The sequence below is a fragment of the Trachemys scripta genome, chromosome 11 (genome assembly GCF_013100865.1).
Source record: "Trachemys scripta elegans isolate TJP31775 chromosome 11, CAS_Tse_1.0, whole genome shotgun sequence".
Lineage (NCBI taxonomy): Eukaryota > Metazoa > Chordata > Testudines > Emydidae > Trachemys > Trachemys scripta.
The window spans coordinates 37,558,305-37,573,372 of record NC_048308.1 but is presented as its reverse complement, the minus strand read 5'-3'; the positions used below and the strand labels follow the sequence as shown (position 1 = coordinate 37,573,372).

Genomic DNA, 15,068 nt, shown 5'->3' with positions numbered 1-15,068 from the left:
TAGATTCCACTGTCCTCCTCTGGATTTGGGTGTTTTCTCACTCCCTGTTTCCACTTCTGATTCATAGCCACTGATTTTATATTTGGTAACAATCAGCCTTAGTTTTATACGTTTCGCTGTAGTGAGGTAGTCTGCTGGAGTGGCAGATGCATATACTGAGGCAGACTACAAGGATTCAGAGACAGACTACAAAGACAAACGTAGGCAACCAAAATCACAAAATAGACTCAGAACACTACAGAGAAAAATGGACAGACATATACAAAGACGCAGTACAGAAATATACTTGGAGACAGAGACTTAGAGTATGTCTACACTGCACTCTAAGCCAGGGTCTGTGGGACCCTTGCTTGTGTACTTGATGTTTCCAAGCCCAGTTGCTGGACCCGGGTCTCACAGCTGTGTTAATGTGTCATTACTGCACTATGCAGACCTTCTGAATTGGGTCTGTGGCTTGATCTGCCTCCACACTGCAAAATGACTGGGTCTCTGACCCACTGTCCTAGCAGGGTCCTAGGACCTGGGTCCTCAGTGCCTGCTGATCTGAGTCAGACTGATTTGTGTGTGGATGGAAGGGGGGGCTTGGGCTCAAACCTGAATCAGAGGCCAGGCTTAGTGTGCAGTATAGACATACTTAAGGATATGCCTACAACACTGCAATCACAGGGTGTGATTGCTGCTTGTGTAGACATACCCAAGCTAGCTTTAATCTGTCTAGTTTGGGTACCGGTATCAATTAAGCTGTGGCAGCACAGGTTTCCGTGTGGCCTAGCTGCCCAAATAATTACTGAGCATTCCAGGCAGGGTTGTGCAGTCACTGCTGAAGCTGCTGCAGTTTCATTGCTATCACTATCTGAGCTAGCTAGATTAAAGCAGCCAGAATATGTGCCAACTAGGGGTGGGTGCAGGAGAGCTAGGGAAATAAGGGATGCCTTGTGTTCAGGCATCCTGGGCTTGGAAGGACACATGGAGGAAAGGCGAAATGATACAGTCTGACCAGATTACTACCACTGTGTAATTGAAGCTTGATAGGGACTATCTGCTGAATTTTCAGTTAGGGTGTTGTTAATGACCTCGCCTGTCCAATGAACATTACTGCTACTGTATTGTAAAGGAGGGTCCACTTCCTTGGCCCTGATCCTTTCTTCTCCACTTAGCCCTGCCAGAAGTGCCCCTAGAGACTGGCAGGGGGTGAGTCTTTACTGCTTTCCAAAATAGGAGACACTTATGTCACTGAGTAATTGGTGTTCTGGTGATACCTACATAAAACTATGTAGGATAAGTACCCCTCTTTAACAGATCAGACAAAACAAGAGCTTGAACAAATCAATAATTTATTTCACATTTGTGCTGACGCTTTTAACGTTTTACAGTCTAACAGTGGATACAAAGGATGTACTTCCTTCCATACTCTGGCTGAAACCCCACCCTGAGGTCATGGGCTGCAGATCATGGTATATAGGAGTGGCTGAAGGATGAGGATGCATCTCTTCCAGGGCAGGTGCCGACCTATGTTGCTCTGGGTCCTGTTAGCCATAATGGCCAGCAACCGCTTGAACATGGCCACCTGCTGCTGGTTCTCCTCATGCTGCCATGCACGGCATACTCATGCATGGCCAGGCTGTGTGCAATGTAGTTGGCCACCATGTGCTCCTTCTGCTCCAACATCTCAGTAGCAGCGTGTGATCGCTTAGCCTGCTCCAGTATCTCCAGCTCCAGGTCCAAGATGGCTTTCTTTAGCTACTCTGAGCAGGACTTGAAAACTCCACTTACTCATTCACTGGCAGTGAGCAGGCAGTTCTCCTGTGTAAGTGCCATTAATTTCTGAAAAAATCTAAGCTTTAATTAAAAAAAAATTAAGCTTCTAGCTTCTGTGGCTGTGAAAATACCCTTCCAAACATGAACAGAATGTAAATCTGTACAAAGTTATCATCCTAATTCTGCAGTCTTCTTCTGTGTTTCTGCGTCTCCTCGTTGCTTTCCCAAGCTGCCCCAAACAAAAACTCACCAGTGCCTTTCCAGTTTTTATTGGGTATACTATGGGAACAGTAAGTGTGACAAGAATTAAATCATTTTCACTCTATTGCTGCTGCTTGGGAAAGCTCTGAGCAACAGCAGTGGTATGTATGCACTAGAGCTTTTCATTACAGAGGAGGATTCAGAAATGAGGGGAGGGGTGGAGCATCAGAGAAGCGGCAAGGAAACCCTTGGATGGGACACAATGTTCTTTCTTCCTTCCAGATGTCAGAGGGGGCCTGAAACAATAGTTCTGAGGTATGAATTGCCCCATCATTTCAGTGGATGCTAACTCAGATTACAATGATACTTTAAATGCCAGTGTTAATTATTTCACTGCTTAAAGCATATAGGAAAGGATGAAGATCTACACAACCTGTCTCATTTTTGTGCCACCAGTGGGTGCACTTGGGAGATATGTCCACTTACTTTTTTCCCCCAATTGAGAAAGAGACAGGCCCAAAAGCCCAGTGGGATATCTGAGCCCTGCTAAAGGGAGGCCAAACCTGAAGGCCCCAGTGGAGCTTATGGATGTGAGATATTTTCTTAGAGGAAATTAAAGTTGCCACTTAGCAATAGCAACTATATGCCACTTAAATAATACTATTATAAAGTTGAGAAATAATATTTTGTTTCAGTTATAAATAATGAAATAACATCTATTCAAATATTTCTTACCATCCAATATTAAATATACATCATTCCTTGAATAAACATTTAAGAACATATTTTAAATTACAGTTTAATTTTATTGAAATTCTAAAATATGGGTAGGCCTTTGACAGTATATGGCAGGGTTGAAGGAGGATGCAATTTTATTTTTCTGAAGGAGCACTAAACTTTCAAAAGTTCGAGGAACAGTTGTAAACAAAGTGAGTAATGCTGTGGTAAGGTTTAGTGTGGCATAAGGCTTTTATTGGCATATGTTTGGGATGAATTTACTCATGAATAAACTTGCAGGAATGGCACTTCATCACAAACTCTTGCTCATTGGAGATGCAGGTCATCCCAAATGTATGCCTATAAATTTTTTTACACAGTGTATATTCTCTACTGTATAATCAGAGACACACGCAAAAGGAAATTAATTCGCATAAGTTCCTAGCACAGTGGGCCTATGGGGAGAGCTCTTAGGTGCTATGGCAACACAAATAATTATAATACAGTAATATTTTGTATTGCAAACCTCAATCCATAATAAGTCAGACCTCCCTCAAAAATCATGAGTGGCTTAAAATCATGAGATTTTTTTTAAAAAATAATTAATGTTGGGGTCTTGAAAACAAATAATGAGTCACATTTTCAAGCTCTTTGTGCAACCTATCTGTAATTAGTATTTTGGGGGGGGATCTCTGGTATAGAATTATTTTCCCAAAGTATTGTTTTTACAGTATATTTATTTCTGACATTTTCGGATGTCTGATGAAATTATAAATCGTTGTAAAAATGTTACATAGCTCACAGTGCTTGTTAGTTTCAAATAGTGAAACGCAAATGAACCTGATTAAATAAAACATGATTAAATAGGCAGCAAATAATAACATACAATTATTCTGCGCCAGATTCTGCTCAATGAGTCCAATCCTGCAAAGTGCTGAATGCCATCAATTCGCACTGATTTAAGCGAGAATTGACATCTTGCCCCCAAGAAGCATTCACCTTCTTGTCCCCTCCACATTCAACTTCAGGTCTGCCAAATAGCTCTCATCTAGCGGCTACTCACAGACAGGCGCATTCCCGCGGGCCACGCAGTACTGTATGTCCCGCACAGCTGAGCTGCAGGAATCCCCTGCGATTTCAGGTCACGCCCACCAGAGGGCGCCGTGGTACCTGCTGAGTTAGGCTGCCAAGCGGCGTCTGTCTCGCTGCCCCCCCTGCTGGATCTGAGCGAGGCAACAAGCGGGAGGAGCAGGCAAGTGGCACCAGCTGCAGCTGCTGTGGAGGCAGTAGGGGAAGTGAGGGGAGGCGGGGAGCCAGTACTGGGCCTGTGTTCCCCGCAGGTGTCAGAAGTCCAGCCTCTCCTCCAGTAATCCCACTACCCGCATAACACCGGCTATCACCCAGTTTTCCCAAGGACTCCCCCAGCTGTGCCCAGCCCCCTGCCACTCACCATCTCCCTATCTTTCCCTGTAGCTCCTCCCCAATCACCCCCTCCTCCACCCAGACACCTCCACAACCCCAGCTGCCTTTAGCCACTGCCCACCCAGCTTTCCTGCAGCCCTAGCTCCTCGACAGCTCTCACGCAGCATCCGCCTGCTCCGCGCACACACCTCAGCATCCATCCACCTGCCAGCCACTCATGCCAAGGTGTGTGCAGCTCCATGTCTGACCCCTTCCACTGCCTGGGGCAGGGCATATTGATATTCAGCTGAAGTTTATGGTCCTAGATACATTTATCCTGCACAAAAGTTGGCAGCTATGCAGTTCTTCCCCACCCAAGTCTCCCACTCCACTCAGCAGCTAACTACCCCTAGGCACCCTCCATCACCCATCTCAGATACCCTAACACTTCAGACACTTTCCAGCCCCACCTATTCCAACCATAGCGGATGAGTTTAGTGCAACTCCTTGCCTGACCCCCCGCATTGCCTGGAGCAAGGTTTGTTGACTGTAAGCTGAAGTTTATTTGCAGACATGCAATTTAGACAAAAAAATTGCATATATTTCACACGTGGAGCTGCCCAAAACTTGGCAACTATGTGTTTGTGAGTAGGGATTAGGGTATGTATATATGTGGACATGAACACACAGTGGAAGTAGATAGACAGGCCAGTAGCTGGAGTTCTGTTACCTCTACTGACTGCCTCTGGTTTTAGCCACTTCCCATCTGTCCCCTCCATCCTGTTCCTGATGAGGATGAGAGGCAGCCCACACTGAGGACTGCCTGGTGAGCCTGCAATCAGACAGATGAAGAGAAAAGGTAAGTTGGGGGGTAGATGATGAGCAATATTTTTCTCAAGAGAAAACTCCACAAGTAAGCTAGGGGCCTGGGACTGGTAGAAGGATAATTCTGGTGAATTTTAGGGTCCTCCTACCAGTTGCTTTTTTCATCTCTCACTACTACAGGAAAATGGCCTAAAATTCACCAGAGTATGCACAGGATCCCCAGTTGATTTGGTACCCTAAGCTTATGAGGTGAGTTGTTGCTGACAAACATTTTCACATGTTGGTAACTATGATGTCTATGCAAAAGCTGTACCAAGAAGCTCAGTTCTTTTGACTGCTTCACTACCCCCATATGTTGTGCTGGAAGAATGTATAACAGTTGTGAGGGTTTTGGGGGGAGGGGTTGCAACCAAGTGCTTGTTTCCTTATTGTGCACAGCAAGAAATTTTACTGTTCCAAAAGATTGCTTCTCTTTAAATAACGTGTATCAAAAGGTTGGTAGCCAGATTCTGTTGGGCCCTCCTGATGGCTACATGGGACATTACTTTGTGACTTAAATAAAATAGAAATATTTGATAAAATCATGATTGGGTATATGCTAAAACCAGGAACTGGGGAGCTTCAAGTGGCCATGTCTGGATGAATTTGAAGGTGAAATATAATTACAAAAAAGTTTCCCTTTTTAAATATCTGCACATTCTGTTTTACTGCTGTTTAGCCTTTTCAGTATGCATAAGTAAATATTAGGGTATAATTCTTTATAAAACTATCTTTTAAAAGTATTTGGAATCCAAATTAATGTGTATAAGAGACATAATTTCAAAGCCTCAGTGTTGACTTTCTTGCGCTAGATTTAGATTGTCATTTAGATGCTTTTGAAAATTGTTCCCCGAGTCTATTTTGGCATACTTTCTTCAACCACTGCAGATAATAGCAACATGCAGACTGTAGAGAAAAAAGGATATGGCTAGTTGTACCAAAGACAGTGACACAGTTTGCGTGTAAAAAGAAGTCCATGGAATTTAGGATGATCTATGGAGATTTTCTCAAAAGGAAAACAAGCACATAGATTTGATAATAAGATAGTTAATATATTGAATCAAAAATGTAATTTCTCAGGGCCTCTTAAGCTAATGGATATAGGAAAAAAGGATTTAGCACATGCAGGAAAGATAACTGAAGATATTGCAGTAATGAATATGGCATTATTTTGTTTGTAATGGGAGCGTATTACAGATAAATTAAAGTCACATAAGCAACATTTTACTTATGAACAGGAAGAGGGATGCACTGCAAGATTGAGAGGCATAGTAGTGAGTGAATAATACGCTGTGAGTTTTATTCTTGTGATATGTTTTAATGATCTCGAGTATTATATTAAAGTTGACTTTAAAAACAAATGTAATTAAATGCAGAGTTTGTGAAAGTCACATATTTATCCATATAGCACAAAGAGTGGCAGTGCAGACTTCTCTGTCAATGCGGCTGCACATCAATCCTTGTTCTAATTCTTGAAGGTCTGAATTTTATTTGAAAATCTCATAGAATGATAGAAATAAGGCCTGGCCCTGTGAGATGCTGAACACCCACAGCTCTCACTGAAATCAGTAGGAATTAAGGATGTTTAGCATTTCACTCTTTGTAAATCGAGGCAATTCTTGTTGTTGGGCTAAAACCACAGCTTTCCTGATCTTAAACCATTGAACTGCTGCCTGGAAAGAAAATGCAGATTTTAGTTTCAAATGAGCAACACTATAAAAATAATAAAATATTCCCTTTTATTTAAAATGCATTGGAAAGCTACGCACAATTTTGAAAGGTATTTCCTTCCTTCTTCCTTGTGCCAGTGCCACGCTTTGATGTTGAAAGAGACAATTATGCTGAGCATGTGGATATCAAATGTGTTTTTTTTCTTGCAATAGGAACCATATGGAAATCCTTGGAATTTTTCCACTTTACTCATATTTCTTACTGTTTAGCATATTGAATAATTCAGTTAATATAAGTGATTTCCAAGTATCTGTTTTACACTGGTTATAACCAAGAGAAAGGTAACTGCTCCACAGACACATACTGGTATATGGATATCAAACTCCTGGCCCACAGGCCAGATTCATATATCTATTCAGACTTCACTTTAGTTTGAGATTGCACAGCAATTTGGCCTCACCAACAGCAGCAACCAAAGAAGTGCTTTAGTGCTTTTTATATTGAGTCTGCTGGAAATGAAAATAGACCAGGACGGAATGCAGGCCAAAACTGGACTCAATGACAGTGGCTCAATACATGTCACCTATCCCTGGTGGCTGTATATTGTGTTTCAGAATCTAACCTGAAATGAATTCGGGCTGTCCATACACAGGACTTTACCTATTTACATTTGGTTCACATATAAGGTTGTTTTTGCAACCATAAAGGCTATTTTTTTTTCTTAAAAATGAAAGTTTGTTATTGGATTTAACTGGGATTCTGCACAGGTGCAGAAGCCCATGCAATCAGATTTCATTGGTGGATTGGGGATTATAAATATTTATACGCTCTAATCCTCCAGTGGATCTCACCCAGACCTACAGCTAGGATTGTGAGTATGTTAACAGTTATGGGATTGATCACCTTAACCAGTTGTGTTGTAAATTACACAGTTGGTCTGTGAAAATAGAATGTTTTCTTCTATCACAACTGTATTTTTATGTCCACACCCGCCTCTTTTTAGCAGTTCATGCTAGGACTTTCTGGGCATCTCTCTCATAATGCCCTATCAGCTGCTGTCAGTACCATGGCCTATGTGTAATTCAGCAACACTCCTTCTTTCTACCTAGGATTATACAATTTCTTACATAAAGCCCATAATCTTCTTCCAAGGGACTCACAGTGGCCACTTGGAATCAGAGACCTTTTTGTCACTGCTGACAGTTGCATCCTCCAACTTCTGAATTTTGATGCATGACATACTGGAGGAAGAGCAGTGCAGCAATAGTAACAATATCCAGAGCATTCTGAGGTGGTACCTGAAAAGAAGACAAGTGGATATGTATAGATTTGGGTTCATCTACATCAGGGGTAGGCAACCTATGGCACGTGTGCCGAAGGCGGCACACGAGCTGATTTTCAGTGGCACTCACACTGCTCAGGTCCTGGGCACCAGTCCGGGGGGCTCTGCATTTTAATTTAATTTTAAATGAAGCTTCTAAAACATTTTAAAAACCTTATTTACTTTACATACAACAATAGTTAGTTATACATTATAGACTTAGAGAAAGAGACAGTCTAAAAATGTTAAAACGTATTACTGGCACACAAAACCTTAAATGAAAGTGAATAAATGAAGACTTGGCACACCACTTCTGAAAGGTTGCCGACCCCTGATCTACATGCTGAACTGAATTGTGAGGAGTGCAGACTCTGAACCAGATCAGGCTCTATCCACTGGTGGGACAATGTTATGACTCCTGGACTGACAGCGACTAGCTGAGACAGCTGTGGTTGACATCCCTTACAAAGGCTTAGCTTACACCATAAAACAATGCATTGGATAGCTGTTATCCCTGGTGACAAGAGAGGTGTCATAGGCATCTGGGAACTAGCCCCCAATACATACTAATGCTCCTTGGCATGTAGAAGATCACATTGGAATGGAGGAGTGGAGTGCAATGAAATAAATGCTGTAGACTTGTGTGATCAAGGTTACAAGTGATCCTGAAATAATGGATGGCTTTGAACAATGCTGAAGCTTCCCAAATTGTACTGGAATCATTCACGGAACTCATTTTCCAATTCTTTGTTACCCTAATCAGATTTAGAATTCTACAACTGAGTCTGTCTTCTCATTGATCAGGCAGGCTGTGGTGGACTACAGAGGGTATTTCATGGATGCAAACTCTGGATGGCTTGGCAAGGTTCATGATGCTAGAATATTATATTGAATCATTCAAGCTTGTACAGGAAGGGATATGCAAGAATACCTTTTCATTACACACCAGAGATATCAGTGCTGCTGCTGTGTCAGCTGTGATTAACAAGGACCTTGCACTCCCTTTGTTACTCTGAGGAAAATTATGAGGATATTAACAACTGGTAATTTGATGACTGCCTCTGTCATGTCGAACTGGTGGTCCAGTGTGCTTTTGGGATACTAAAGGGGCAGTAGAAATGCCTATTGAAGCAAAATGACAAAGACCCAAAGTACATCACTGCAACCATTTCTACTTTCTGTGTCTATTCCCTAACGTGTGAATAGAAGGCAGAACTTTACATGAACACACAGGGATGCTGTGGCCTGATATTGCCCATTTTCCCAGGCCACATGTGAACTGGGAGCTGCATGACTACTACTGCTGGTATGTAGTGCAGGTGAGCATAAGGGCTGCTCTGTGCCAGTCTTTTGCTCAGGTGAACATTGAGGGAGGGGGAGAGGAAGAGAAGAGTACTCTCCATGTCTCTGTGCTTCTATCATATACTCTGAACGAGTCTGCCTTGTTTTAGTCTGATTTGATATTCTACCATTGTATGTACTAACGTGAAATTATATGAAAGCAAATTTCATGGCAGAACATGTTTTAATAAAACAGTACTGGATGAATATGATATTCTGGGGTGCAATCCATACCATACCATTCTGGGGGGTTGTCACTACTTGCCCTGTAACCTTGAGTGCCTTAAAATGCTTTGCTGTTGTTGTTCCTTCGTTTGGATGCTCCCAACCAGCGTATAAGCATGCAGTGAGTGTCTGTGTGTTATGTAGCTCTCACTCAGCAACTCTGATTCCAGCAGCCTGCTTGTTCCACCCCAGTCACACTCTGACATACACTAACTCTGGTTACACCAGGTGAGATGACCCCAACAGCCTTCCGTCCCAGAATTTTCCAGAACCATCTGCTGTGCAATGTCCAGCCCTCTCTTGGACCATTCACAGCGATATTAATATTTGTTTGTTCCTTTAAAGATACAACACCCAGCAGCTGCCACATTAACTGGAGTAAACATTCACTTTAAATCATACACAGCACTGGGTTGGTTTATTAAAAGTAAAACAAGTTTATTAACAAAAAGAGAGATTTATGTGAGTTCAAGTATAAAGGATAGAGTTGGAAATGGATACAAGCAAATAAAAGTGAAAAACACTTTTTAGAGACTGACTTAACAACAGTCTTGGTTCAATGGAAGATTCTCATCTTACTACCTTCCAGCAAGATGTCTGACTAACCCCTCTGGTCAGCATCTCCTACAATTTCCTAAGTGCTCAGTTCCTTTGTCTTCTTAGATGAAATAAAACTTGGGGTTCTTTGTTCCTTTCCTTTACAGTCCAGTGAACCTTAGAAATAGATTCTCCTGAAGATTACCCCCCTAACGTAAAGTTAATTCAAGGTGTCAGGAAGGCGACAGAGAATCTGCCGGTGAAAGTTCCTTGCTGGCTTCTTACCCACCCACTGGTGTTTGCTAAACTGCAAATTGATGTTTCCTGCAGCCTCCTCCCCTGCTGTCTTGATGGTCCTGTTTTATCTTCTATGTAAACTGCAGGCCCATTTTCTCTTAATGTACCTTGGAAATATCTTCAAGGTGGCAAAACCACCTTCCTTTGTCTGTCAGCAGACAGACTTTAATAACATAACTTTCAACATGTTTGAAATTTTGAATTTGTCCTCCGTACACCACACAATTATATTAATGATCAGTATGTTATTAGCACTCTAATGATATCTTACATGCCACCTTTTACATACAGGTTATCATATCTGTGAACTGGGGTACATTCAACTGATCCGGGCAGCTGAAACTCACTACCAGATACCAGTGAGCCTTTTGCCCTTTGGCATTCGGATGCTGTTAGATCACAAGAACATTTTTGGAATTATAAATTGATCCAAATTGATAAACAGAAGTGCAAATGTTCTGCTTACTTATTGTTAATGGACAATAATTCCTGTCCCTGTAAACACAGTCTTTGGAAAGTGTCACAAACCCATGTAAACATAAACAGATTTTCAGATCAACAGCTAACTCCATTGTACAATGTATAATAGGCCAATGAAGACGTTACAACTGGAAATAGAAATTTCCCATTCAGAGATGAAATGTTTTGACCACACATGTAATGATCACGAAACAGCAATTTGGAAAACAAGAAGTGAAAAAAAGTGTCAAGAAAAGGTTGAATGGGGTTTTTTTAGATAACAATAGCAACTCTGCAGATCTGCCATAAGTTTGCCAGGGAGACAGACTCAATACCAGCTCTGCCCAATTGGCACTCTGAGGAAGTTCCTGTGCATCTCTGCCTTTATTGCTTCCTGCCAAATCTAGTTGTTCAGGGTTACATGGGGCCTCCGTGTCACAAGAAGAGTAATGCAATATGTAGTGTGCCCTTTTGATGATCAAATAGTCTATTGCTAATCAACTCTAAAACCAATAAGGGGGAAGAAACTTACATTTTGGGTTTTTTAAATCCTCTTTGTGTAACTCTTAACTGCCCTGGGCAGAGATGTAAGTTTTTTGGGTACTTGGAGATTGGTCTACTGCCTACAACCTATCTTTTTAGTTTTTCTTTCCTTCAGTCCATGTGACATTTTTCCAGGTCTCACTAATGATTCTTACTTATTACTTCCTATTGGCTTCCACTGAGATAATTTAGCATCTTGCAGAATTGCTGTCTATATTGATACCGCTACTATTTCAGAATAGAGCCCAGTTATTATTGATTAAAATTCTAATCTATATAGGTTCTTATACTGCATTCATCACTGTAGTATCTGAGCACCTTCAAGTAGTGCATTAAATAATGTAACAAATCTGTCACGTGCGGTTCATCCTCTTATTCTCTCCTCAGGAAAGAATTGTGTGCGCGCTGTAGTGTTTTTGTTTGGTAGATTTTGTTTAAAATATCTACAAGATGCTGTGTGTTTATATTAGAGAAGACAAGTTGAAGCATGCCTTGCACATGGAGTGAAAGGTGGTGAGGTTTATGGTGGTCCTTCCTTCCTGTGGGAATTCGTTCCACAGCATGGGACCAGATCCTGAGGAAAGACCTGTCTCCTGCAGAGGAGCTTTGTCCTTGTGTTTGGCTGCTCCACTATGCCTGAGTAGTGGATTTGTCAACCACGGCCCTCATCCTGGATCTGTAGGCGGTCTCAACTACTTTCATATTCAAAAGACCCTGAACTACTTCTACATGTAACATAAGCACTGTTTTTCTGGACTTGTTTTATACTGGATAATAAATTACAAAATATCCACCAACACAGCCTAGGTACTGCAGGGTGCAGTTGTATTTTGAATGTTTAAATATTTGTTGGGTTCAGATTCATATTGTTTAAATTTTCTATTTTAATATATACCATTAATATTCCTAAGAAATTACTCTTTAAAATTGAATTAAAAAGGTGACATATGGATTCCAATATTAGATAGTATCAATACAAGTATATTTTGCCAGTGATAGCGGAGGCCCTGGAGCTGTCAACCACATTACAGATTGACTTCATTAGCCATATAATTTTAGCCCAGAAAACTTTACTTTAATATAGACTAATTAAAAGAAAGTTGCAATATAAGATCCAAGCATAAGTAAAAGAGAATACAGAACAGTATGGATGTCAGTAAGTTCAAGTCCTTGTGCCTGATACCCAGTATTTCAATCAGACTGGTTAGTGGACAAGGACAATAAATCTGATCATTATTTGTGTTACAATATCACAATCAGTAGCAAAAGTAAAAGGTAAATAAATGAAGTTAATTGTGGTCTATGGAAATACATACGACTATCTTTATATGCAAAAGAGAAATTAAAAAACCCTGACAGTAATACAAATACTTAAGCTCAAAATATACATTTTAACACACAGTGGTTGAAACATAATATTTGACTAGTCCAAAGAGACAAAGTCCGTGGATATTGTGTAGAGTGAAGTCTATGCAGAAGTCTTTCTCTCTTAAAAACATTCAAAAATTCTCTCCCCTTTTTTACAAAAAACTCTCTCCACTTTTTCAAGGCTTGAATGTTCATCTTCCTCTGCACTATCACAGACCATTTGGTAAAGATAACAGATGAAGATCCTGTTAGGCTTTTGTTCTATATGTAACACAATGTCTCTGTCAAAGTAAACTTCGTGATTGTAAGTCTGCAATGAGAAAATAATTTTGAATGACAGCTTCATTTCCCAGAGGCTGGTGTAAGTACCATGTAAATACGACTTCCCTAGAACTGATTAAAAAATTACAGCAGAACACTGTTCATTTTCCTAGTACACATGACAAAAAGCATATATGGATAATTGGCCTTTCAGATAAAGCAAGTTCAGTGTTTAGAAACCATGGTTCAGAATTTCAAAAGTATTAAGTAACCTAATTCCCATTAAAATCAATGGGTGTTCGGTGTCTAAATACCTAAATTCCCATAACTCTATGGGAATTTAGGTATTTAGACACCGAACACCCATTGATTTTAATGGGAATTAGGTTACTTAATACTTTGGATACTTAATTTTGTGCACATGAGAAGTTCCACTGCCATCAGTTGGACTGTTCAAAGGTTGTAAAGTTAAGTGCACACACACAAGTGTTTGTGGGATCAAGGCTTAGGTTGATAAGCATTTTATAACTGTCAAAAGATACATTTTTCAATGCAGTTGATAAATCCTGATTTAAGATTATGGAGATTTTCAGATAAATGAACTACTGTATCCCAGAATACTTGGAAGTTCAACTGAGTAATTTTTGCCACAGATACTATACATGGGAATTGCCAGTAGGATCTGTATTGTACATCTGACTCAAAAATTTGAACAAAACAGTTACTTGGAAGCAAAGTGGCGTGTTAAGGGGATACAGAGGAATGTTACTGTAAGATGAATTCAGTGGATTATACTCACCACATCCCAAGATTCCACTAATGGAATACTCTTAAGTAGAATCCCATGTTCATTACAGTGGAAGTCAAGGTGAGCTTTCCCATCAGCTCCTATCTGAGTAACTGCCACAACGGATAACAAATCCAGCTCATCTTCATAGTCCACAATTTTGAAAGTCTTATGAAAAAACAAAATCTCAAGTTGACCAGTTAATAAATAGACTCTTACAGTTATTTTTAAAAGAACTTTACATATGTTTTTTGGGAAGGGGAAAGGAAAGAAATGGAAGGCGTTCTAGTTCACAGATCTGCCATCATTCATCAGGAAAATCTTTGCCATCCAGATAGTAAGCTATAGGCATCTTTCCAACCACAGACTATTCAGTGCATTTCAGCAGAGCCCCCATATAAGAGGAAGAAGAGAAAATAGGGTCCTGTACTGTCTCAGTGTGTGAGTATAAGGGCTTTACACACACCATGTAGGAAATGTAAGATAGAGGAAGAAAGGCATCACTTCAGTGCCATTTGCTTATACACATTAGCAGCAATATGACTTAAACCTGTTGTCAACATCTAGACGGTGAGATTTGAGAAAATTACTAGGGTAATGTAAGTCACAAAAACTCCTGCAGCCTCTCTTTAAAGTTACATACCTCTACATATACAGTCAGCAGCTCCAGTTTATGATGGGGGGAAAGACTGTTTTAGAATAGCTATTATCAACACATGTAAGTAAGCACTGTCTACACCGCTATTTTTTAGAGCGCTAGCACAAGTCTGTGGACCAGGCTGGGAGGCTCACACCCGGATGCAGGGGAGACATACCCTAAATGACTTTTTTGCTCTTCTCCTGTCTAAATCTAAGGAAATGTATTTCCTACATAGTTCAGAGCATAAAGCTCAATAGCAGGAACAAAATCTGTGGAGTTCTGACTACTTAAGTGTCTTTGTGGAATTTTTATTCTGTTGATTATAAATGAATATAAATTAACTCCAAATTTTAAGGGCTATGTAAAAACGTATCCTGTTTTCACGGAGCTGGTATCCATTCCCATGGAAACAAGAGTGGAAATGGTTGCCAGAAGCTGAGGAATTAGAATTCTCATTTCCGTATGAATTTCAGCTGAGTCCTAGCTGAGAGCTAAAAAATGTTTTTCAAACACTATGTGAAGACCTCGGCAATGTAGTGTTTTTAATTTGAAAATATTCAATTAAAAAAACAAACCTTAAATAATTTCCCTGCAATTTACCAAGATGGCTGACTAACTCCTCTAGTTAGGATCCATTGGCATCAAAATTTGAGGTAGGCTAACCTGACCAAAGAGTG

General features: G+C 40.5%; 1 protein-coding gene across 4 annotated transcripts in view; it reads right to left on the bottom strand.

The window, feature by feature from the left end:
• Positions 1–9,916: 9,916 nt before the first annotated feature.
• Positions 9,917–15,068, bottom strand: part of DCAF17 (DDB1 and CUL4 associated factor 17) — a 42,621-nt gene continuing 37,469 nt past the window's right edge. For all 4 annotated transcript variants that reach the window (XM_034785293.1, XM_034785294.1, XM_034785296.1 and 1 more), the window contains 2 exons: positions 13,764–13,919; positions 9,917–13,013 (listed from right to left, as the gene is read on the bottom strand). In XM_034785293.1, coding sequence (XP_034641184.1) covers positions 12,825–13,013; positions 13,764–13,919 — 345 coding nt within the window. In that variant the 3' untranslated portion in view covers positions 9,917–12,824. The remainder of the gene's footprint in view (positions 13,014–13,763; positions 13,920–15,068) is intronic.